The 27,630-nt window shown below is 36.9% G+C and overlaps 1 protein-coding gene across 7 annotated transcripts in view; it reads left to right on the top strand.

Annotated features, from left to right (window-relative positions):
- Positions 1 to 27,630, top strand: part of LOC126190189 (glutathione S-transferase theta-1-like) — a 112,151-nt gene that overhangs the window by 44,583 nt on the left and 39,938 nt on the right. For 4 of the 7 annotated variants that reach the window (XM_049931002.1, XM_049931003.1, XM_049931000.1 and 1 more), the window contains exon 6: positions 423 to 1,342. In XM_049931002.1, coding sequence (XP_049786959.1) covers positions 423 to 586 — 164 coding nt within the window. In that variant the 3' untranslated portion in view covers positions 587 to 1,342. Of the gene's footprint in view, positions 1 to 422; positions 1,343 to 7,480; positions 7,541 to 27,630 lie in introns of those variants that run through there. The other 3 variants (XM_049931004.1, XM_049931005.1, XM_049931001.1) reach the window with 1 other exon arrangement.

Below are 27,630 nucleotides of genomic sequence, written 5' to 3'. Positions count from 1 at the left end.
CTTAACCTCCTTATTGCTAAATGTTTCAGATTATTTCTTTTTTTGCTTGTTGTTGTCTAGTACCTATTCACTTTACAGTTCCTCTATACACTTAGATAAGGAAATAATAAGTTTGAATGCCCTGTAAATTCTTCATTGTATTGCATCAATCTGAAATAATAGTAAAGCATAATGATGCATGTAAACAATGTGTTTGGAAATCTTTGTTTCTGTGATTGCTACTTTTAGTGTCATTTGAGGGACATAATATAATTTAGTTTTTATGAGAAACCATTGTATCTTAAGGGTTTAACATTATGTTTACAGTCTGACAGTTGGTATCATTTATGGGTAATGTTTATTGAAACAATGCTACAATGTTTTAAATTTATGATAATACTTCATGTGTTAAATATATCTCACTGACAATTTTTGTGTTGCAGAAATGGCAGGATATAATCCACAAGACAATCGCCCCAAGGTTTCAGCTTGGTTAAACAAGTTGAAAGAAGAATTAAACCCACATTATGAAGAGGTTCATGTCCTAGTTAATCATATAGCAGAAAAACATAAGGGGGTCCCACCCAGCTCACCTGACAAGCTATGAATATAATCTTGCTGTTGATTATAGATATTGATATTGTGCTGATGGAGCATTTGATTGTGGTTCAGAATTCTGAAGTTACTTGTTAATGTGCAGAATTCTGTACCACCAACATTGAATTAAAATGTGGAATGCTAGTCACAATTCATTCATTGGAAGAATGTTGAAATATGTCATTACATATTATATATTAGAAAAATCACTGCTGTAAAAAGATCTTACTTCCAAGCCATGGCAAATTTCAAATGCCCGCCGTTAATTCTCGGATTAGTCCCTCAACAAAGCAAAACATTTTAAACAAAATATTACTAAATTTTGATCTTTGATAGTTTGTTTACCTTGTTTCCTGTTTTCTTGTATTATCACAAGTGTTGTTTTCTTCCAAAGGAAAGATAACAACATTTTTCCATTTGTGGCAGCATAAAACAAAAAGTTATTCTTAAAAATGGTGCAGTAGTTAAGCATTTAAAAGTTTGGAGAGGTGGTATGACAGTTAAAAAAACATAACAACAAATGTTTAATGTTTCTGATAGTGATAGAATTAATATTGGCCAGAAGTCTTACTCATGCATGTAAATGTGATTAAAAGTTTTATGGGAATCTTAATGTATGTACAGAAATTACGGACTTCAGGAGGTGTTAATTTTAGTTTCTTTTGACATTTTAAGTGGTTGCTGTTAAAGCGTTAGCCAAAGGAAAGCTTGCATTGTACTGTTTGAAACCACAACTGAAAATAAAGTGATTTGTACAAAGCTGAAATTATCTTTTCTTTCTCAGAAAGAATTAAGTCATAAAACTGTTCCTTTGTTAGTTTGTAGCATTTAAGATAATAACAATACTCCTTTGATTTTACATTAACTGTAGGCATTGTTCCACTTTGTAGCCTTCCTCTGACAAAGTTGTAAAAATATATTCACTGTATTGAAATTGGATCTCTAAAACTGGCTGCCTGTGAGTGCTTCCATAGCTTATGAAGTAGTAGCTCCAGATTTTATTTATATTCTGTTTTTCTGTGATAGTATGATCTGGAGCACAACTCAGTTAAACTCTGAGACCAGACAAGAAAGAGCTTAAAAAAATGAAAAGCATAATTCATTTTTGAAATGCCAGAATAGTATCTCATCAAAAGACCTGCGCCAGTTTGAGTGTCACTCTTTTGTATTTATTTCATCTGTCTCTGTAACTGAGGAATTTGTACTTAATGTGTTTCAACCTAATATATTCACTTTCTTAAAAATGTACTTTTATAAATTCTGTATGTAAATCTCTACATAAAAACTAAAAGAAACACACAGTATTTATTACACAGTCACATAGTTTGGTGCTTTATTATTTAACATTTCTCACAGAAATAGTAAATTATCAACAATGTAGGAAAACACAGATTGCTACTAACCGTATAGAAGACACATTAAGTTGCAAACAGACACAATTAAAAGACTCTTACATAAAACTTTTTGCCATAGCTTTCTTCAGTAAAAGAGAGACACAAACCATTCGTACACACAAACAAGCACATCTCTTGCACACATGACTGCCAACTCCAGCATGTTGAGCTGGAATTATTATATTTTATGGAATTCATACCACCATAACATTAATACTTAAGTTAGAAAAAAAAAAATCTGTGAACTATTTAACACACATTCTCCTTTTAGACATTTCAGCTACAGTTCACCTGTACATGTTCCTGTTGTACACCTTTATTGCTGTGAACAGAAAATGTGATTCAGAGTGCATTTTCAGCTCTATAATGATGATACCCACAAATTTTGTAAGTGTGCTCTTATATGGAGAACTAGTCTCTATTTAATATGTCAAGTGTGTATTACTTACAATGGAGGTATGTGCTACTGCATAAAGTTTGTAACGATTTCTAGTCGGACATCTTAACATCCAGTGAAGAGACATCTCAGCTGACATTTACATTGATGGAAATTGTAAACAGTAACCTTCTTTCTTCCCCAAGCTTTCAAATTTTAGGTCTATAACCTTTAATTATAACCGGCAGCAACTGATTCAGAAACCCTATGACATTTGATATTATTCAATAAACAGAGGATGAGTAGTTTGACTGTAAAATTGTATTCATACTTTAACCAACATCATTCTCTGTAATGATAATAGTGATCCGAAATGCCAAAATCAAGACAATTAATATGACTGACTGATAAACATTTTAAATAAATTTTGCATTTTTAGGTGATCTTTGATTTTCAGCAGTAGTATGTCTACAATCTACATGTTAGACTTTTCCCACAGTATAAGGATAACCACTCTTAATACAATACAAGGATATGGGCTCTTTGTAGAAAGTGGTACTTAGTGTGCTATGAAGAAAAGCTCTCTGGTTTCCAGAGCTTTCATCAATGTTATACACCAGGAAAGTCTACAGCTGCACACTTTGTGCTGTGGTTGCTTATTTTATAGTTTATCTGAACATTAGTATTACTAACTGCAAATTAAACTGAAAAGTAAATATAGCAGTCTGAGTGTAAAAATGTCAAGTTTCTTGAAGAAGCTTGTGCTTGCGGTCTTGAACACTCACAAAAAAAGTTACTGTCTATCCCCAGGATATTATGTCCTATGCAACAGTAGTATAAATATGCTGCCATTTTTCTTGGCAACACACTATAGTTAAACATGAATTGGAAAAAAAAGAACGAAAACAGTTTTTCTAATCATATGGTCATTGTTTCATAGTGTTATATAGATTATTTTGTGGAGGAGGATCATCACAGGTTTGGTTGAAGTGAAGGTACATTTTACCCAAGAGATGTAGCTGTAAAAAATTAATTTAGTCTACAGTACTTACAATCAACACTTACTAACCTACTGTATTTTATTTGTTCTTACATAGGGTAAAATGAACATAATTAAGTAGGATAACTACTATTTTCTAGAATGCTGCTGCTTCCTCAGTTATACTTAGTAATTGCTGTTTATCTGCTACTATATGCTTAATGTTTACAATTTTACATTGATAATTATTAAAGAATCACTTACCAACATGCTGTAAGAATAGAGACATGATTATAATGAGCTTGTCTTGCTTCTAATAGTAGTTTCCAGTTGTTGCCTCTAGATAATTTTGTCAGATATCTTATGGTACAGTAATAAGATATTAGTTTTTTTTAAAATCTGAATAGATTCCAAACTTCTTATTTGATGTTTACCAAAAGCTTGTAGAAATTCTCTCTAAACCCAACACTAATAAGCCACATCTACATGGAAACTGCGTACAGGATGGGCGAGAAGTCCCCGTACCCCCCGAGAGAGACAGTTCCGCTGTGTACTGAGGATTCTTTTTGTTCTAGATGACAATAGTTAGCACGTGACTTATGATAAAGGGCACATTCATCAGGAAACATAAGCTTGGGACGGTTCACTGCATTTGGAAATAGAGTTAACAGAGCACAGAATGCTAGAAAGTGATCTTTTCAGTCTGTATCTGATAACCCATCCACAAACATCAATTGAAAAGATCTGACCATAAGGTCTTTTTTCATGTGATCTCACTTTCTTGCCCTCGGTACACCAAATATCGAAGCACTATACGTGTCATCTTCATAGGGGATTATTCAATCCAAGCAGAGACACCGGCAACATGTTTCTTCTCATGCCTTCTTCCTTCCACTCCGTGGCCTGTCTTTAACACTGCCAAAAGAAAAAGCATGTCTTTCCCAATCGAGACGTGCTGTCTTTCACAGTGGGACCTTATTAAATCTTTCCTGGAATGTTTCCATTATCTGTCTCATTGCGTGCTGTGTGTGGTGTTGTTTTCCGCACCCACATACTTGTCACTATGCTGCCCCCAATAGTGTAACCATGACTGCTCACCACGGCTATGAATTAAAACTTGACTGTAACTGCGAAAACATTTAATCGTGAATTCCTACAACTGATAAGAAGTAACATAGCTACCATCCTGCATAATAAACAGGGTATGAGGACTTCTTGTCCACACTACATGTTGTTTTATGTTGTGGTTGTGTAAATCACAGTTAAATTGGAGTTTATCATTCATCACAAATGCAATAAATTCACTGAGAATATGGTATAAGAATTTCATAATCTTTGAGGAAGCCTCTGCAAGATATGGAGTCATCCTCTGCTTCATATGATGTTCTCACTGCTCACGTTTTTTTAAATCAAAATTCCAATATGTTGATTTAATTTTAATTTTGTGTCTCTCAAAGCAATGAGGATTTTTTATTGGTGGGATTTCACTTAGTGTTTGATGAACTACCTCACATAATTATTTTTGAGATTACTGAGTAGCTCTTTGCTGTATACCAGTTCTAAGCTTGTTAAGGTGCCGTGCAATGTTTTCTGCCTGGTATTTTCAAATTTACGCCTTAATCATACACTCTTGTCATTAGAAAAACTGACCTTTTTCAAAAATCTCTGTAATATGTGGCTGATAATGTATGGAGTTCATAATTCTAGCAAATAAATTTTCCAAATGTTGAACCTCAAGTTGTCTTGCAGTTCTGCACAGGTGCAAAGACATATTTAGATTAATTACAACACTTGCAACAGAAGCATTTAAGCAATCATTCTCACCATGTTTTATGTGCAAATGGAACAGGACAAATCCCTAATAACTGGTACGATGGATGGAAAGTGCTCTGTTCCATGCATTTCATGGTGGCTTGTAGAATACAGATGTAATTGTTAAAACTTTCTGAATTTGACACTGCTACAGAAATAACACTGACATGACACTTTGCTTAATGTTGCTCTATATTTGAACCATATACAAACATGATGCAATTAATGGTAGAATACTTCACTTTTGGGTAAAATTTTTACGGTATGAAGAGATCACAGAAAATTATAACTGCACAGTTTCTGTTATTTAATTCGAACATAACTTCAGTAATTAGATCCAGCAACTTTCAAAACAACAATTGTACCTGAGATCCTGTCTGAAAAGTTAGTTTGTATTTGAAAGAAAAGACATTAAGACTACTAAGAGCAACACTGTTGTCAGTAGGTGTTATTTGCTTATTTCCTCTTAAGAAATGGATAATATCTGTGTTCATTTAGTTCCCTCATGAAGTACACTTTAATATCTGCAGCTACATGCATATTCTACAAACTAATGTGGAGTATCTGGCAGTGAGTACTTCACATTTGAGGGTAATGAAGTTTAGGGGGATGAATGAAGAAGCAGCTGGACTAGAAAGAATCATACTAGTTAGACTCACTTTTCTAACTGGAATATATACTGCTTTTCAGCAGTTTAATAAAAATTGCAGTATATTTAATGGTTTTGTCCTCTACAAAGACTTTCCTCACTGATGCATACAATGTCAATCTGAGTAATTATATTGTGCCTCTACTTGACTATTTTTGTTTGGTTTCTGTGGATTCTGTTGAACTGACAGAAGTAAATGAACTTGGTGTCATAAGAGGTGTGGCAATAAGGAAACTGGACTTGTGCTCTAGGTCTTTATTGAAAAAACTTGCACAACTGAAATGTTGTCCCTTTTAATGTAGCACCCCCCCCCCCCCCCCCCCAATTCCTGCACTGGTCCATGCGAATTTTCCACTATTGGAAGCAGTGCTGCAAGTCTTTTTCTGTTATGCTGTTGAGGAGGCTTTTCCTTCACTGCGTCCATGGACTTGAACCTGGTTCCTTTGAGTGCAGACTTCAGTTTTGGGAAGGAAGGAAATCACATAGTGCTAGATCAGGTGAATACATTGTATGTTCCATCACTAGAATGTTGTTTTTTGCAAAACACTTCTTCACAGACACTGTGGTATGGCCCAGTGCTTCGTCCTGACGAAAAATCTATGAGCGGTTTTTCCACATATCTTGTCTCCTTTGTCACACACATTCATGGAGGTTCTTCAGAACAGTTACATATTAAGTTCAATTGACAGCCTGACCTTCAGGCACCCAAACAATATACACAACCCCTCATATATCAAAAATTGTCACTTAGTCTCTGGATTGTTTTGCAATATCCATGTTTCATCACACATAGTCATTTTCATTGTTTTTGGGAGTGTCAGCGCAGCAGTTCACTCGATGTCACTTTTGCTCATTTGTGAGGATTTTTGCACCACTTTAGCACAAACATTTGTCATGCCTAGATCATCATGCAGAATCTGTCTAATGGTTTCCTTATTGATGCAGGCAAGTTCTGGAATTGCTCAAATGCTCGGGTGGTGGTCTTCTCAGACAATTCTGCTGACCATCTCCCCATTTTCAGTTTTTGAAGTGGAAGGATGACCCGATTTCGCATCATCTTTGACATCTTCCTTACCGTTCTTGAACCTCTTAACCCCACGAAGACTTCCATACGAGATAGACACTTACCACCATAAACTTGTTTCAACAAATCGTAAGTTTCTGTGGTGGATTTTTCAAGTTTTATGATGAATTTGATGTTAACACACTGTTCCGCTTTAGAGCACAGTACAATTCTGGTGGAGCTCGGACACATGACCACTTTATAAGAAGGTTCACACCCAGACTAACCACTATGGTGGCATGAATTTTTTAGTCCCTTCACCTGTCTCTCAGCTGGAGTCAGGGAAAAACAATCCCACTGTGTTGTTTTTATTGGTCATAATAAAGTAAGTAGGATAACCACTGTTTCATACTACTTTAAATGCTATTTCCTGTTTTCTTTGAACTGCAAAAGTACAGCCCAACTGCAGTTGCTGTTTCATTGGTGTATTTTTATGGGTTGATAAAGTTAAACCATCTATGGGAAGGAATCTCCGAAATGGAAATGCAATCAGTAAAGATGAAAGAAATGTATACTGACAAGGCAATGGCAAAATAATCCACGCTTATGTATTTTCCTGTTTGTCCCACTTCTGCTTTCATATTCTCCTTCTGTTGCTACCTGTTTTTATCTCATATTTTTTTATTTTTAGGTTGATATTCCAGTATCTGTGACTTGTTGACTGCCATCTCTGCCACTCCTAACTTCGTGGGTATGTAAGAAAGTGTTTTCTGTTGTTAGCATTCTACTGTTGATTTATGTATTGTTCTGCATGCTCAAGGTCATTTGGTTTGTACTAACATTTGTTGCCAGATGGTAAGTAGAAGTTTTCCATAATTTTATTTAACTATCAGATAAAACTTAGTGCCTTGTACACTGCCAAAACCACTATTTTCTGAAGGCCAAGATGTAGTAATGTGCTTCAGCATTGGAAGATGTTGCAAAACTCATTGAAGGAATGGATGTCCTAATGTCAATCTCTGCTTCTTATATGTACAGCAATATTACCTATCCTTTTATTTATACTGTTATAATAGTACGTTACTTAATATCCCTCAAGGTGTACAGTCCCCCCCCCCCCACACACACACACAAAATTATGGTGAAATATACAGCGGTTTAACGTGACAGATAATTATTGGGAGATCAATCACCAACTGAAATCAATTCACCGTAATCTAACCAACACAGGTTGAGTACATGTGTTTACGACTTGTTTGCTGACGTAGAGGTTTGGTTGTGTGCTGTGGCATTGTGCCCTTAAGAAACTTCAATTAATCATCTGACCAACCTAATGAACAGGCAGCAAATGCCATAAAAAAAACCACACAAATGATTATAAAAATATTTAAATAAAGAAAATAATTTCAGGATATTAATGGAGCCTAGTCACAGGATTAAAGTTCACTGTCAGTTTGTTAAATAGAAGATTATTTGAGTGGTGGCCTTACACAGGCTAATATCATACACATACAAACAAGTAAAATATAACTGGCCTAGCAAAGCATTCACAGGCAATGAGCAATGTAAGCCAAAGACATTGTACAGTGCATCAAAATCAACAAGTTCATTCAAGTCTATATGCATTACCCATTTCACCATAGCAGGGATCACTGTCTGTTAGCTACACGAGCACTCACTGTCAAACTGTTCTGTAAACCACAATTTGATGTGCAACAGAATGACTAACATGTCTCAAATCACTGCACGTTAAAATTTTCCAAACACCAAACACACCTGAACACTTGCGGCTCCCTGGTTGCTAAACCTTACGTAAGTACTACTGTAGTCAGTTTAGTTTCTAGACCACTATTTGAATACATTCATAAATCTTCTGGAATATACTCATTTTAAGTGTACAGGATATACATCTACAATTCATTTGCACCCTGAAACTACATTTTTAAATTTTATACATAGCAGAAATCAGGTTGTTAGTTAAATATTGTATACTAAAATTGAAACTACAGGAATGTAGGCAAATTAATGTCTTTGTTCATGATGGCCCTGAGGAACCAAAATCGTTGATACTGATGCTGATCTCTCATGTATCTATGGAGAACTCTTTGTTTTGGCCCTGTGTTTATAACTGTTAAATAATTTATATAAAACAGTTTCATAACTGTAGCCATTTTATGGCTGGCATCACAATCTTCCATCTGTGTGTCATACTCATATGTAGTGTGTCTGTATTTTTTATTACTGTAGTTATAAAATTTTTTATACATAAATATTAATAATTTCATAATATTTGTTGTATGAATGTGGTATTAATTTTATTGAACTCATCTCTTTATTGCAATTTCAAAACTGTTTTCAGATTTTCTGTAGCTTGTCTGGTAGTGAATATTGTGTTTGAGATGAGATTTCATTTTAACACAGCCAGAATCTCGCCATACTGCTTAGCATCCATACCCTCATAGTGACTCAGTTTAGTCTTGCTGCTGCAGGATCTCCAGGTGGCTTCCACCCAGTGGCCTGTTGCCCTGCTCCACACCTCTTCTCCTGCTCTCTGCAGCAACTTGGAGCTCACCCTGCAGCACTCTGTCAGCTACGTGACGCTCAAATATACCTCTTGTATTTTTATCAATCTATGTATGTAGTGGGCAGGTTGTTCGTAATCTTACAATATTCTGAGCATAACTGTATACAGAGATGCCACGCTAAGATGGCGCCTGGTACACAGTGTAATGACACATCGCTCTGCCACAAAAAGGAAAAAACTATCAGTTCTTTGTATAAACATTGCAACAAGTGTGTAATGAAAGGTATCTTATGTGTAAAGTGCAATTTCTGGTTGCACGAAAAGTGCGCAAAAGTAAGTCTAAAACTCATAAACGACGATTCTCCGTGGACGTGCCCAGTATGTTTACAAAGTGAAACAACCTTCCTAGAAAATATGATCAAATCAAAGGACGAAATAATCAGACTGCTGCAAAGTGATATTAAATCGCTTAGAAGTGAAATTGTGTCTCTTAAGGAAGTAAATGCGAAGTTACAAAGTGATTTGGCCCCCTGTATTTGTGGGAATCCAGTACCAAACACGGAAAAAAACTGTGAAAGTTCTAGTGTGCAATCTACGAATCCTGTGCCTAATGTGGAAAGGAACAGTGAAAATTATCATGGGCAAAATACAATCGAAAAAGACGCAGGGTTTTTAAACTGTGGAAAATCTGTAAGTAAATACAGCTAGAAAACAGTGACATATAATAAAAGGGTGAAACGTGAAATTGCCTCACAAAAGCAGAGTAACGAAAAGGAGTTCTTTGTTATTGGCGATTCCATATTAAAAAATGTAGTTTCACCAAACTGTGAAATAGATGTTCGCCCTGGTATCCGACCTCATGAGCTCAACAAACATTTTAAAAATCTCTTTAAGTGCAAAACAGTCTAAAACTAAAAATGTAAACAATCCAAAGACCAATTACGAAGGTGTTTTTATTCATTCTGGGATGAATTCAATACGAAGCAGTAGTCAGGGAGAAATTGTAAGTGAGACGAGAAACATCATTCTTTCAGCCAAAGCATTGTACACAAGCTCAAGACTGGTTATAAGTGGAATTCTGCAGAGAAGGTCAGTAAGCAGTTCTTATATAAGCAACATAAACAGTGCTATCAGGGAACAGTGCGACGAACTCGGGACAATATTCGTTGACCCCAACAAATTTTTAAGTGACAAATGCTTGGGAAAGGATGGCGTGCATTTAAACAGACTAGGCTCAATGAATTTCAGTAAAATGGTTACAGACATCTGTAAAATCATCAAGAACAAGGGAAACTGATACAGTGTGGAGGGGGAAAATTCAAAAGTGAAAATTGAAAATAAAAAAGATCTTCCAGGCAGAAATTCCAGTATAAATATAAGTACAAAGGTTAGTAAGTTTCAGAACTCGTGTTTAACTCCAAACCTGACGGTATGTCATCAAAATGTACAATCCCTATCCAAAGTAAACGAATTTCAAATTTTGTTGGAAAGTGTCATGAAAAACACCTCTGTATTATGTTTTACTGAACATTGGCTTGACAAAGAGAAACTTCATATGCTATGCATTCCAAATTTTGTATTGGGTAGTTATTTTTGTCATAAATTGTATAAACATGGTGGTAGTTGCATTTATGTTAAAAATAGCATAAATTTTAAATGTATGCCGTATGTAGAAAAATTATCCATAGAGAAAGATATTGAGGTAAATGGAATTGAAATCACAGACGAAAAAATTTGCTATAATTTGTCTATACAGGGCGCCAACTGGCAATATTAACATTATGTTAAAGAACCTTGAAAATATCTTACACAAGACTACACAAAAAAATAGAAAACTAATTATATGTGGGGATTTCAACATTGACTTTGCAAGTGAGTCTAATCAAAAAACTGCTTTACTGAACCTCTTAGCAACTTTCAATTTAAAGGCTACTATATAAACGCCAACACACATCACAAAAACCTCAGCCACAATCCTTGATCAAATATTTACAAATGTGCCCTTGAAACATACAACACAAACCCACAATACAGGCTTTGGGGACCACACAGCCCAAGAAATTAGTAGAAGATTAGGAAAACCGCTTAGTTCAACTGAATGTCTAACTACTACATCTAGGAAGTATAATGACCAGAATATACAACATTTCCTTAACTATCTGCGTAAAGAAACTTGGGAAGACATCTATGAATGTAAAAGTACAAATGATAAGTTCAATAAATTCCTAAATAGTTTTACCTATTATTTTGAACTTTGCTTTCCACTCCATAAAAAGACAGTCACAAAAAAGGATCTGAAAATAAAATGGGTCACAACAGGGATACAAATATCTGTGAAGAAAAAGAGACTACTTCATGAAATATCTAGACAGCACACCACATCCCCAGAATTTGATTCCTATTTTAAGAATTACAAAAAGATTTTAACTAAAGTCATAAAAGAAGCAAAAAAATAGCAAATAGTTCCTTCATAGCAAATACACAAAATAAAATGAAAGCCACATGGGAGATTGTAAGGCATGAAACAGGAGTAAAACGGAGAGAATACCATAATATCAAACTGAATGAAAACACTTCTGTAATATCTGATCCCCAGCAGATAGCAAATAATTTTAACCTATATTTCTCAGAGGTAGCTGGGATTCTGGCGAAGCAAAACTTTCAAAATGCTGTCACTGCAAATCAGATTAAAACTATCCCTAGTAACAAGTCTCTCTTCCTACACCCAACAGATGAACAGGAAATGCTAAAAACAATAGGGGAGCAAAATTTTCCTCTGGTACTGACAACATACCAGACCATATCATTAAAAAATGTGCACCATTAGTAGTTAAGCCCATGGTAGACATATGAAATAGTTCACTTTCTCAGGGAATCTTCCCAGAAAGGCTAAAAATAGCTAAGGTGAAGCCATTGTTCAAAAAGGATGAAAAAACAGATATAACAAATTATAGGCCAGTCTCTCTACTATCTGTTTTTCTAAAATAATTGAAAAAATCTTTTATAAAAGACTCGTAGATTTCATTGAAAAAAATAAACTTTTCTCAGCTACCCAGCATGGTTTCCGAAAATGTAAATCCACTGAGACAGCTATTATCGATTTCTTAAATGAAGCTTTAAATGCATTAGATAAAAAAGAACACATAGCAGCAATATTCCTAGATCTCAAAAGCATTTGACATCATTAATCATGGTCTTTTGCTTAGAAAGCTAGAAAATATTGGTGTCAGAGGCTCAGCCTATGAATGGGTAAAGTCATATCTACAAAACAGACACCAAATAGTTGAAGTCTTGTACAAAGAAGGAAAAAAATTAACTTCCTATCAATCAGAAAAACAGTGTGTTAAATACGGTGTGCCACAGGGTTCCGTACTGGGACCAATCCTGTTCTTGCTGTTTGTAAATGACCTGGAACCATCCAGCCCTAACTATAATTACATCAAATATGCCGATGATACAAATATACTTATCAAAGGAAAGACTCAAGAAGAGCTCCAAAATGAAATAAAAAAGAGCACTACACATGTATCAAAATGGTTCACAATGAACAACTTAATAATAAGCACACATAAAACAAACACTTTGCATCTACACACAGTGCAGAATAAACAGCCTTTAACTGCAACCATAGAACTGTTAGGCAAAAGACTTGAAATTGTAAATAGCACCAAATTTTTGGGAGTTTGGATCCAAGATGACCTAAGATGGCAGAAACACACACAACACCTATGTAGTAAATTAAATACCATTTGCTATAGTATAAAAATTGGATGCACATCTATGCAAGCCATAAAAAATGTGTACTATTCCCAAGCAGAATCATTACTAAGATATGGTTTAATTTGCTGGGGAAATTCACCACCCAGCAAAAGTTGTTTTATTGCACAAAAAAGAATTATAAGAGCCATGGAAGGCTTAGCACCTCGATCTTCAGGCAAACCCTCATTTAAAAAGCTTCATATTCTTCTTAATGTTTATAAGGAAAATCGTAGATGAAAATAACAAGATTGCTCCAAAAACCCAAAATATCCATTCATACAACACAAGAAATAATCAAGATTTACATATGCAGTTTTCACATACAACACTAAAACAAAAAGGACCCTTGCAAGCACGAAAAAAACTGTATAACAAACTACCTAAAGAAATTAAGATAATAACTGGCATGCATAAATTCAAAACTGCAGTGAGTGACTACTTGCTACAGAATTGTTACTATAGTGTTAATGAATTTTTATCTACAATGTAAATATGTGAAAAATTTAAATAGTTTATACAATTAAGGCCAAAATAAGAAATGTGTACATTAGATTTATCTGTGTATTATATGTGGTCTATTACATATATGTGTGAGTCTGTATAATCAAGGCCAAAAGTATGAAATGTGTGCGTGTAAAATTTATTTGTGAAATGTTATTCCCATATGTTAGAGTTATATTGCTATATACTGAAAACCATACAACAGCTTTTTTCTGTTAAACTTTATTGCAAATTATTTGACTTGTCCTATATCATTATGTACCCCTGTACAGTGTATGATTCACAGGACCAATAAATATACAATACAATACATGATTCTGTCCAAGCTGTAGTGTAGATTTTTTAAATGGTATTTATGTATTTCTTCTTCTTCTCTCTGCGTGATGTGGGGTTTGCCTGTTATGCCCTCTTGGTTGAAATTATTGGTATTTCCATCTTTATCTCGGCCGTCCTCAATCTTGTTCTCACTGGATAATAATTTGTCATTAATTCTGTTATTCTGTTTGATATGTACACCAAAGGCAGCAAAGGAAAAACGCCCAGGTATAAAATGAATATGATGTTTGCAATACACATAAACAATCTTATCTGATGGGAGTTAGTTTGGAACACAATAACTGAAAACAAGTCACATCTTGAATATTGGATGAACAATAATAATATCCAAAACCTGAAGGCCTGCAAATGTCCCGCTAAATTGGAAGATCCAAGTTCCATTTCCAGTAAGCAGGACACGATCAAATTCCCGAAGGGATGTGTAGATGTTAAAGTCCCGGAAGAACACACAAAAGTTTAAGTTTGGCATATTGTCGATGTACCCCAAAGACAAATATTACAACGTCCGGTTGCTGGTCCCAATGTTAGAGGCCATGTCTCTTCAGTGCAGAGGCCATGGATGGTGTAGGTCCATAGCTGGCAACTCCTGGAGGTGAAGCTCAATGAGGGTGGTTGCATCATCATTGCAGTTGCTCCAGAGTGAGACCCTGATTGTGGTAGTGCTTTTGTAATTGGCGCCTGGTGCAGGAAACTCCCCAGTGCAAACTGCTCGATCATAGTCCAGGTACCAGTGTAAATACTGCCCGGGTGCCAGGATACTGCAGTTTCTACCTTCAGTCACGTGGCTTACAGAGGAGAAAAGGTCCACAGAGCCAATTGCTTGCCTGCCATATGAAGAGCTGGTGCTGTAAGGCCCGTGCCCATGTAACCCATCTGTATTGTCAGTTGCTGGCTGAGTAGGCGCGTGGTCTCAACATGGCACTTGTGATGATAGCAGACTTTTTACAAAAAGTGCTACCATATATATCTTCCATAATGGTTCAGTCATGGAAAAGGTCACATTTTTATGAAATGGCATGAACATACACATGAGATCTGCCAATTTTCATGGTGTTGCTGCTGCAAATTATCAGTACAAATTTGAATTCAATGCATTGTGAGGTATTATCAGTAACCACCCAAAGGGCCCATGTGTGCTACCTTGATGATCTGATTACCAGTAAGCTCGATATTGAGGAAGTACTTATAATAAAGTTGAAAAATGTACCACCAAAACTTAATGGTGTCATGGGATTACTGTGTGGTGTGGCCCAGAGAACTTTAGTTTCTATCAGCACCAGTTTTTGGACAACAGCTTTCCAAGATGAACAGTCAGGTACTGGGTCTAGTAAGTTGAAAAAACAAAACTGTTTGCATGTCTTAATAAGTTCAGGTGCCTTCAGTTGTGTACAGCTTGCCCCACTGGTAACTCCACTTTATACATTTTTTTTTACATTGTATAGTCTATTGATGTGTTGCAAGCATAATATGAATACAGTGGAGGTATCCCGAACATGATAACACGCCTGATATACACTGAATAGCCAAAGAAACTAGTACACCTGTCTAATATCATGTAGGGCCGCAGCGAGCAAGCAGAAGTGCCACAACACGACATGGCATGGACTTGAATAATGTCTGAAGTGGTGCTGGAGAGAACTGACACCATGAATTCTGCAGGGCTGTTAATAAATCCATAAGAGTACAAGGGGGTGGAGAGCTCTTCGAAACAGCCCGTTGCAAGGCATTCCAGACTGGCTCAATAATGTTCATGTGTGGGGTGTTTGCTGGCCAATGGAAGTGTTTAAAACTCAGAAGAGTGTTCCTGAAGCCACTCTGTAGCAATACTGGACATGTGGGGTGTCACATTGTCCTGCAGGAGTTGCCCAAGTCCTTCGGAATGCACAGTGGACATGAATGAATGCAGATGATCAGACAGGGTGTTTATGTATGTGTCACCTATCATAGTTGTATCTAGACATATTAGGGGTCCCATATCAATACAACTGCAAACCCCCCCCCCCCTCACACACACACACACACACACACACACACACACACACACACACACACGCCATTACAGAACCTCCACCATCTCGAAGACCTCCTGCTGACATGCAGGGTTCATGGACTCATGAGGTTGTCTCCGTACCCGTACACATCCATCTGGTGGATACAATTTGAAACGAGGCAACATGTTTCCAGTCATGAGCAGTCCAATGCTGGTGTTGATGGGCCCAGGCGAGGCATAAAGCTTTGTGTCATGCAGTCATCAAGGATACACGAATGAGCCTTGGGCTCCGAAAGCCCGTATCGATGATGTTTTATTGAATCATTCACACACTGACACTTGTTGATGGCCCAGCATTGAAATCTGTAGCAATTTGTGGAAGGTTTGCACTTCTGTCATGCTGAACAATTCTCTTCAGTTATCATTGGTCCCATTCTTGCGGGATCTTTTTCCGGCCGTGGCAGTGTTGGAGAATTGACGTTTTACCGGCTTCTTGATATTCACGGTACATTCGTAAAATGGTCATACGGGTAAATCCCCACTTCGTCATTATCTTAGAGATGCTGTGTCCCATCACTCATGCGCCATCTGTAACACCACATTCAAACTCACTTAAATCTTGATAACCTGCAATGTAGCAGCAGTAAACGATCTAAACAAGTGTGCCAGACACTTGCTGTCTTATATAGGTGTTGCCAACTGCAGCGCCATATTCTGCCTGTTTACATATGTCTGTATTTGAATGTGCAGCCAATACCAGTTTCTTTGGGACTTCAGTGTATATCATAACAGACGGGTATATGACAGTCGTTTATTGCCAGGATTTGTCAGCATAAACCATGAGAGGTAGCGTCCTAGTACTCGTCCAGTATCATGGTTTCAGTGCACATGGAGCAGCTTCCAGATGCAGTGTTCAACCTCACTGTGACCAGAAATGGATAAATGACAATACGCCAGGAATTTGACATGTCACATCAAGAGCCACCACCTGTAGCAAAATCAGCACATTCTTAATCTGTTCAATAGCAAACATATTCTCCACATTGAGAATATATGAAACAATCCGAAGAAAAGAAAGCTGTAGGAGAATGAAAGGAGACAGAAATGAAAGTTTTGTTATTGAAAAAGAAAAACACAGATAACATAATCTTCCAGTCATTGAGAGTCTGTCTGCAGTGGTTATCTCTGAGAAGACTAACGTAGAGAAATGGGCACAGTGAATAGAATGCTATACATGGGCTTCCGAAGAATGTTACCTAGAAAAGGATTTTTTTTTTTTATAGAAAATGTTGGAGAGGCAATAAGGAAGATATTATTATTTAAGGTTTTACCTTTTCTTATATTGGTCAACAATGAGTGTTTTCTCTGGGTTTCTCATATCAGGACACTAATTCTATTTCGATTCAAACTGACTTGTTTGTGCTTTTGTCATTTTTACGTGTGTGAAGTGTTAATTAGCAATAAATCAATAAATAAAATTTAAAATACAGTTGTCAGAGGCCATTAATGGCATTTTTCCATTGTTACTGCTCTCAAGTAGGCTGCTCCAAATAACCTTCCGATACAAAACGAGTTTACTGCTTGACCTGGGTTTTTGCCCACCAGGGAAAATGCATTTTAAATGGTCCCATGAATTCCATACAGTAATAAACGGATGATGTTGACGTGGTTTTCTCTTGCTTTGTCTATCACACAAATGAAATATAATTCCCATAAAGTATTAGCACAATAATATTGTCACCAGACTTACGGTATTTACTCGAATCTAAGCCGCACATGAAACATGAAACTCGAAACCAAAGAAAAAAATTTTCCCGAATCTAAGCCGCACCTGAAGGCTCGAAATTCAAGGGGAGAGAAAAGTTTTGGACCGCACCTCCAAATCGAAACAAAGTTGGTCCATTGTAACATGCGACACAATTTAGGTCGAATGAATGATACAGCTACAGCAGTTTGGTTTGAGTCGTAGGCTTAGCAGTTAAATTTTGCTATGCGTAAGGCGCTCCGTGCGTATTTATACGGGTGCCCTTCCTTTTTCACGTGCTTCGTCTGGTTTGAATCGATTGCTTATTTTGCTTTGATCTGGTAAGTGCCGTTCTCTTTGTTGTAGGTGTTTACGTCACTCTAAGCTGAAAATGCATTATTGTCCTGTGTCCTGCATTGTTTGTCGCATTCTGATAATGAGCGTTTACGACATGTCGCCCCTCGCGGCGTGGCTTGCTTTTGTGCGCGCTGCCGCAGCTTGCAACAAAAGAAAAAGAGAGGAATTGTCTCATTAGCGAAACAATTGCAAGAGACCGCTGTTTGTTGTTACTTACACTGCTGCTTTCATTGATAACGATCAACAAGAACCAAATAATAGACTGTGTATAATAGAAGTTATTCTGAACGAGAGGTTCGCGAAAATTTTTCTCCGTTTGAAAATCTTTGCAGACGCCTTTTTAGTACATTACATTCTGCACAGAAATTAGAGTCATCTTAGATTTAAAAATCTAGTCAGTTGCCGTGCTTCATTTCTGACTGTATCACTCAAGGTTGCTACATAGAGTGTATCACTATTCAGTATAAGAATACGAATATAAACATAACATGATATGTCTATTCTTCCGCGTTTGCTGTAGTCTCACTCTAGTTTCGTAATTTATTAGGCAGACATGATTTAAATGAGATAGCAGCAAACACGAAAGAATACATGGCATAATGTTTACATTCGTATTATTTTTATGGTGAAGAGAATACTGCATGTGAGTTACGATTCATAAAAGTTCTTATTTGCAACCATCTCTTGTCATAGGTAGGAAAAAAATTCAGAACGTGGAGTTAGCCTAGGGTGACCAAATTATTTTCGGTGAAAACCGGGACACATTCACCCGGATGCCAATGGACACCTCATTCCACATGTACACAGGTTTCTTAATTTTAAATATTAGTGTTTTGTTGATACATTTTGTTAACCCGATTATAATAACTAATAAGAGGATACAAAAGATTGATATAATCTAGATTATCTGTATAATTAATGACATTTAATAAACGTATACAGTAATAGAGAAATGTATTACGATTTTACAGCCATTCAACTTTTAATCAATTAATATTAACATGAGCTTAACTCGGCACAATCCATTTTGTAGTTGTACAGGATCTGCAGGATTTCTTCAAGAGAGTCCACCTCCATTCTGTTTCTTTCATCAGTCCACTGGATATTCATGAACGAAAATATTCTTTCCACATTGGCATTATGGGCTGGGATTGCAAATAAATACCTTGCAATTATTACCAACTCAGAGTAATGCTGAAGACAGTCACAGCTTTTAAAAAAATCACCCACTTCTCATGACATTCCAATGGTGTTCCTTTTTTCACCATTCCACTTGTGAAGACTTTCTTCAACAAAATTTGTCAGTATGCCGAACTGATCAAAGAGAATGGAATCATCGATTTCAATCTCTTTACTCTTCAAATAAGAAACTGTCTCTTCAACACTTTCCCATTTTGGCACTCTCTTCAGTAACATCCAATCAAACACCGGCGATGAGGGTAAATATGAGGCGCTCCACTTGCTGAGATTTCCTACACAAGTGTCATAAAACTTCTTCTCTAAAACTCCTTTCCGCTGCTTCTGATACTTCTGCTCTTTTAAGGGCAGATTTAACATTAAAAGAAATGAACTGCTGTTCTCTCCTCTTAGTAACAGTTTCCAGAGTATTTTTCAAAACATCATTTACCTCTATTACACTTTTCGTGCTTCCCTCCATTTCCTTTATCCCATGGTGCAAAGTGCTAAGCTGACTGTGAATGAACCATAAGTAGGCTTCACTTACAGGGTTACTGAAAAACTGAACCAATATTTTGGGGGCCTTTGTCTTCATTTAGGAAAAAATCTTTTAACGGTTCAAACATGCGGATTACTCTTTCAACTGCTGGAAACAGTGATAACCAGCGAGTTTTCGAGTGACACATTACATTCATATATTCAGTTCCCACATAATCACAGAACTCCTTAAGCCTCTCTGTTCTAACAGTATATATGTAAGTGTGAGTATACCTTCATGACGATAGTTTCAACATCACAGATTAAACTGTCAGCAGATGTCTGCACGCTATTGTGTGAAACATGTGCAGGGCACCCTATGCCTTAAATGTTTTCATGCAATGTTGCCTTTAATTTGGTAAATACGTTGCATTTGCCTTGTCTTTTTAAACCACCAAAGTTTGTGTTGGTGTTGTCTCCACAAAATGCCACACATTTATTTTTCTTAAGATCAAACATTTCGATAGTATTCATACAAAATCTTGAAATTTCGTCAGATGTTTCATTAGGTAGGGAACTCACCTTCAAAAGTTTGGTCTAAATTCCCTGATTAATATCGAAAACTGAACAACAAACGGAAATATTTTAGTGGCCTTTGATTGTTGGCATCAGTGGATATCCCACAGGAAGAAGACTTTTTGATGTATTCAAGGCTTTCCTTTTACACTCTGGGGAGCAATAATTCCTTTCACTAAGGCTGACACTTTAGTTCTTGCTGAACTAAACTTTTTTGCAATGGAAGAATCATCAAACATAATGCTGTTAAACTTATTAGTACAATCACTAGATCTATAGGTTTCGTGATGTTTTACCGTGTGGTAGGCTAGTGTAAGCTCGGCTGCTCGAACTTTCGTCTCTTGAGTTGACTGATGTTTCACAAAATAATTTTGTAGATTTTTACTGCAGCTCGGTGCACTGTATCTGTTAATGTGTTTCTTTGACCTGATGTGATCAACTATGTCGGAACGTCCACCAGGACTCATACTAATAAAACAGTTACATACGGAACACTCTGCTTTGTAATCAAAACGACCTTTCGTAATGAAATTCCATTCCTTGGAATAACAGTCACTGAACTTGCAGGCACGTTTCGGCACTGCGTTTCACAGTACTGCAGCAATAATACCACTAATATGAGAAAAAACTATTGCAGTTTGTCAGACAAAACATCAACTACTACACTGCTCTGACAATGAGTGTGTAAGTGGTGCGACAATCGGACGGTTTCATAGCTCTGTTACAATAATACTACTTACTACTTGTTGGCCAAAGTACCGCTCAAAGTAAGTTATTGCCTGAGTGTATCAGTACTGGTACTGTGATTACTAGTATGGGACAATGGAGGTTTTAGACAAATAAGCTAAAATATATTAATTTCTTGTGTTGTATTTCCTTTAATATAGCGAAATCCCAAATATTTGTGAAAGTTTCACGAAATGTATTTAAAAACTGAATTCCGGGACTTTTGAGCGTCCCGAAACAAATTTTCGGGACACCGGAACACAGGGATGAAAACCGGGACAATCCCGGTTTTCCGGGACGTTTGGTCACCCTAAGTTAGCCATATCCCAACAGTCTTGCCAGTCTGATTTTCGTAGTAGATTTTTAGTGATGACTTCAAATGCAGTGTGTGGTGGTGTTGTTGTTGTCTTCAGTCTCTAGACTGGTTTGATGCAGATCTCCACCCTTTTCTATCCTGTGCCATTCAGAGTAGCAATACTCATAAAATAAGAATGAAAATGACTTGGAAATTAAATGCTGAAATTTAAAACAAAGTTTTATTAGGTTTGTAGTACAGCTTATACGAAATGTTTAAAATATCAGTCATGATTCTGAATCACTAACACTCGATTCTTTGTTGCTGCTTGGTTTACGCATTCTGTTGGTATTACTCGCGCACCATGTCCGAAAACCACCCAGTTTCGTTTGCTCTTACAGTTACAGTTTTTGGAAACACTTCCGATTTCGGTAAAATCTTTGGCTTGAAAATAATGAATGGGGGTAATTTATGTCCATCTGCTGTGCAAGCATGATTGACATCCGCTGTTTTCACCCCCTGATTAAGTTCGCCACCGAAGTGAAAAACCTCAGCGCTTCATAAAGAGATCAATCCAGCTGCGACTGGCCTTAAAATTTTCGATTTTTTGCTCTCTAGCAATTTCATGTGCCTCAATTTTTAAATTTTCGGCGTTCACCGGTAGGAATTTCTGGCTGGCGCTGTTCTTTAACAAATTCATTTCAAATCACTTCTAGTGCATGATATCGACCACACTTTGGCCCACTAAATGCTTTCCTGTTGAACATTCAAATAATTTGTCTCTCTGCACTCGCCGACGCCTGAAGTTGCCCTCATCAATCCCATATCACAGACCTGCAGCACGATTAGAACTTTGTTCACCAGAAGAAATAACTCCCCTCTAGAATTTGGCACTATAATGAAAGCTCTTCATTATGGTTCATTAACGCCAACAAGCACTTCACAAAATTGCACGAAGCAATAGGTTCCGCTACGTGAAATCTTAAAGAGCCCCAGTGTATCAGCTCGTGCAACAATCTTAAAGCCTTGTGCATTGTTGGTATTTTTGTGTAAAGAAATTTATTTTTGTTGCTACGAATATTTGAAAGGCTGCTACATTCGAAAATGAACAATACGGAATTTCTGTTTACTTCGTTGGATAATGTATGAAAATGTAGTGGTCGAAACTCGGGTCGGAGGAAAAAAAGCTCGTTTTCTACCTTTTTTTTAAATTTATTTACTGACGCAGAGGATTTGGCACCAGTATTTATCTTTGTGCCTGCAAAGCATGCCTATTTACCGCTACATATATTCGACGGCAGAAGTTAGTTGTGGCGGCACCTACCAACATTTTTGAGAACTTCCGCTTACTTTGCACTCGATTCTAAGTCGCCGGCGGTTTTTTGGATTACAAAAACCGGAAAAAAATTGCTGCTTAGATTCGAGTAAATACGGTAATAGGTGTCAGGTTAATCAGCACAGCACTTAAAACCACATACATATTGGAAGAACGACTAGAACAATGCTAACTACAGCTTAACAAATTTTGAACAAATTCCTCTCAAGTATGGAAGTACCACAAATCACCAAGAATGATAAATTCTTAGTTTCTGCTGCTCGTATTCTCTTAACAACAGCTAACACGAGGAGAAAAACACGACAATATCGAACTCCGCAATTCTTGAAGGAGCATCATCACCAGATGGCTTCACAAAGTGGATTTCCAATTAACAAACACACAGTTGTATCAAATGTTGTAATATAACGTGGACTAATGTGAGATGAGGAAAATTTCACATGAGAAATGAGGCTAGTATGAGGTCCATCCACAGTTGGTTTCAATTACCTGCCTCATCCAACAAGGCGTGGAGGCAGTCACGTTCTGATGATACATTGTTGACAAATTTTTCCATGTACAAGTCTGTCAGTGTTAGTCACATTCATGAGGAGTGGGTGTATGAGTCCCATATAAGCACATCCAGTGAAGGGGCTTACCTTGGGTTGCAAGTATTTTTAAAATTATGTGTTAGTAAATTGTAATAGGGAGACATTGCTCGTGGTTATGTTACAGTGTACCCCGAATTGAGTGGGCCTAGTTCAGCAAATTTTTCCAATTTATTGCTAGGTGTTGGTGCTCTTATTTATTGTTTTATAACAATGTTTGAGTAATTGTTTGTGCTGCAGTGGGTGCCCATATTAGATTTATTTGGGGGTAGGGGAGGGCGGTCATTGGCTTTTGGAGTTGTGAAGTATGGCAGTCACTGTGTTATCCAGGTGGAGACAAAGTCTCTTTAGTATTAGTATTGTTGTGACTGTTTTGCTCTTTTTAATCTATCAGTGGTTATTATTTGCAGTTCATTTTTAGGGGTCTTAAGACAATTGTGAATTGTAATTGACCTAATGCCCGATATATCTTACGTCGCTTACAGTGGCTCACTCTGTTTAGTTGTTGGTCTCCATATGAGGTAATACTTAAGTGTACATGAAATTACTGAGGGTCACATTTCTAAGTACACTGCAAACCATGTATAACCTTAAACCTTGCAGGGTGGTAATTGGTGTGTGGTTTAATTGCCCTAGTTTGTTGTTGGTTCTCATCCCTGACAAGGGGTGTTGCAATTGAGATCTTTTAAGTATCACAAAAGGGATTCTGCTGCCTCTGATTTGCCATCCTGGCTGCTACTTCTGTATACAGTTTTCTATTTGGCAACTAATAGCTGTCACACCAAACTTATTGACAGGCAATTAAATAACACAATGAGGTTGATTTCTGGAACTGTTAAATCAACGCCCACGTACTGGTTACCGGTGCTATGTAATATCCTGCCCCCAGACCGGCGTAGAAAAGCGGCCCTACTGCACGAATTCAGAAAGATTGAGACAAAACCAGAACTATCAATTAAAGAAGAATTCTCACAACTGCGACACACTCGATTGAAATCAAGAAAGCCACCCATAGGCACAGCTGAGCAGCTTCAAAGTAATAACTATGACCACATGAAACAATGGAGACTAGATTGGAACCAAAAGACAAATGACCAACTACAGACCTGGTTTGAGAGCTATAACTGCAACATCTCTGGAATGGAACTAACACGGAAAACATGGTCCGCATTAAATCGAATATGTACTGGACATGGCAGGTGTGCGGATTCACTACACAAATGGGGAAGAGCGATGTCACCAGACTGCGACTGCGGTATCCCTAGACAGACGATCCAACACATCCATGGTGAATGCTCCTTGCGAGCATATGCAGGGAACTGGTCCGACTTCCTGGAGGCATCCCCATCGGCGCTAGAATGGATCTCAAACCTCGATATAACCTTTTAACTGACCAATATAAACATAAATTATATTCATGTTTGTTATGAGATTTTAATGTTTAACGCTTGATGTATTAATGTTGCATGTATAGCCATACGCTAAATAAATAAATATTTGGCAACTTAATTTGTACGTGATTGTGTTCAAAATTTAGAGTGACAGTGAATTTTAATGTTCCCAAATAAAAGGACAAAAGGATTGCTGTTGAGCTTGGTGTCTATATTTGAGTTCATAATTTGAAAAAAGTGTCATTACGAGTTTCATCCATACCAAAGAATTGACTAATTATTTAATTATTTACCCTCCCCTACATTCGAAATACAAATTTCATAAGAGATAAAAGTTTGCTAGAAACCAGATTGATCTAAAATCACTTACTCCTTAAAGCAATAATAATCTCTCATTCCTATAAAACATATGTCTTTAAAAGAACTTGGATGAATTTTGAACAACATTTTGTGAGTTATGTTGTACAGTTTTGTTAACTCATAATGCAATAGTTCTCAACTGTGCAAGAAATAATATACACCAGTGTTGTACTCATCAAGACAAGAGAAGTTACCACAGAAAGGCCATCGTCACCTAGCATAACAAGGACATAATAAATGTTGCTCACAGTGCAGACAGTGACATTAACACCTCCTTTGGACAGCATCTAGTGCTGCCAGTCAATCTGTACTGCACTGTTGGTCCTATACTTCCACGTGTAATGTTTAATTGGTATTATTTACAGTGTTATGTATTGTACATATTGCTGATATGATAATATGTCGCTGCTGTAATGCATCATGACCATTAACAGGGCAAAAATGTTGCCACAGCTTATGATGTGGCTGTACATGCTGAGAATGGCAGATGTGAGACTTAGCCATTTTCCATGTGAACAGTTTTGTTTTGTGACTGTGTGGCTTGTACACAGTAAGATGATGATTTTACTGGTGCTGCCAGAAACATAAAAAACTGGCATTGGTTGAAAGATATTAAATTGTCTCAAAATGCAGTAACATTAAGCTGCCTCTGGATGCGAAGTATTATTGTATGCATTGTTAAGTGTAACGGTGCCAGTACTCCAGGAAGAAGCTGATGTTGCCTTCTGGTCACCATTCCTCTCACCACAGCAGTGCTAATGTGGAGAAAGACATGCCTACTGCAATTCCTGACAGCCACCAAGTGAATTGCCAACTTATTGTGGACAAGCTGCACAGTGGTCTGCCACATCTCCTGAACTTTGTTGATTGGACTTTTGGCTGTTGATGAAAAATTTGATGCATATTATTGTAAGTTAGCAACATTCTTCAACACACTTATTTTATTGTGTAAAAGATTCCTGGCTGTAGTTTACAGCCTTTCACGGTATTGTTGTCTGTACACTTTTTCACAAATATTTTGTTTTATAATTTTTATAGTTTTTTTATCTTTTAATTTTAAAATTATCCTCATCTTTCTGAGAATTATGTAATGACTTGTTCTGTGAATTACCTCAAATGATTGTGTGTAAGATGAGAAAATAATTTGACTAGGATATGTGTGATTTTTATACTAAGAGAGAGCAAAAAAGTTTTGTAGAAACACACTGACAGAAATGGAAAGTGTTACACCATAAAACTGCAGTCTGATGTTTATCAAACTGTGTAGAAATGGTCATCATATAACAGATATTACATGCCATTCCATTCTGAACTGATGTCCATAACCATCAATATGAAGTCTGGTCCCCCATGGGCACAAATACTCTCCTATATTCATTGAATCATGAAAGAAAACAGCCTCCAAAAGTTAAATTGAGGAATTGTTTGTCATGCCTGTTAAACAAACTGGCTGGAAGCTGATTTGAAAGCATATGATTTCCTGTGTAATCCCACACATTCTCTGTGGATGACAATTTACAAGATGGACAGTCCAATCAAGGATCCACACATTCCTCAAGGTTGTTTCACCTACACCTGAGAAAGACAGATTCCAGACATTAGGGAGCTATGGGGCTCAAGAATCACAGCTTGCTGTGATCTTTTATGAGGTCACTTACGGACAGGTTGGTGACAAACCTGCCACCAAAGACAGAAGTGAGATTCATAGCTAAATGCCAAAAAAGTTTCACAGAATTTTCCATTTGGCTGTGGTTCTGCACCATACAGCCACAAAATTCCACACAACTTCCAGTTGACCTGGCTCTACACTTTACAGGTGTCTGTTGTCTGTGCGTGATATCAGCAGTAAATTATGCATGCCAACTCATGATTGAAATCATCTACCGATAATCTGTTCCCAACAGCCCATGGTGACACTCAACCATCACTTCTGCCCAGATTTTAGGTGTTGTCATTGATTTGTTTGTCAGAGCTTCTTGAACAATCTGACCATCCTTTTGTGTTCTTGTGGTGTTGTACTTGTGGAAGGACTCCTAACTGTTTTTATCACACTGTTGCCCTGAGTCCATCTCGTCATCATTCACCCTGTAGTCCTTGCACTACAGACAACTGTGTAATCTGTCAGTATGGTGGCTCTATATCATTCATTTCCATGGTCCATCCTACCCAAAGTCAGAAAAATCGTGATAAGCTACACTTGCATGTTCATCTGGATGTAATAAGTTGCGATCTCCACTTGAATGTTTCCAGTAAAAGTAAATACTCCCAAAGATATCATGTTTTCACTTCATTATTCATTCATAGAAATGGATTTTTTACACTGAAAATAAGCCAGCATAAGGATCAAATTTTAATCAACATTTCCCCACATGCTTAGAAATATTGTAGTATCAGTTTGGTAACATTTGATTAAGATGTTCATGGTGTAGCGATTTACATTTACATAATTGTAGTTTTGAATAAAGTAACTCATTTGTGAGATAATGGGCAACTAGTCAGTCTTTCTACAGATCCATCTAGTGCCCTAGCCGCCAGGTCATGAAGAGGTAATGATTAGTGATTACAGTGATGTCATAGTTATGCTGGTTATCACAATCCAAAAAGTAACTGAGAACATTTAAATTTAGTGGATAATATTAGCAAAATAATGTTAATACATTTGGCTCCTATAAGACCACAGAAATTGGTATGTTTCGTCCATATTTA

Source organism: Schistocerca cancellata, chromosome 1 (genome assembly GCF_023864275.1).
Source record: "Schistocerca cancellata isolate TAMUIC-IGC-003103 chromosome 1, iqSchCanc2.1, whole genome shotgun sequence".
NCBI lineage: Eukaryota > Metazoa > Arthropoda > Insecta > Orthoptera > Acrididae > Schistocerca > Schistocerca cancellata.
Note: the sequence above shows the minus strand (reverse complement) of the source record. Positions and strands in the feature narration are given on the sequence as shown.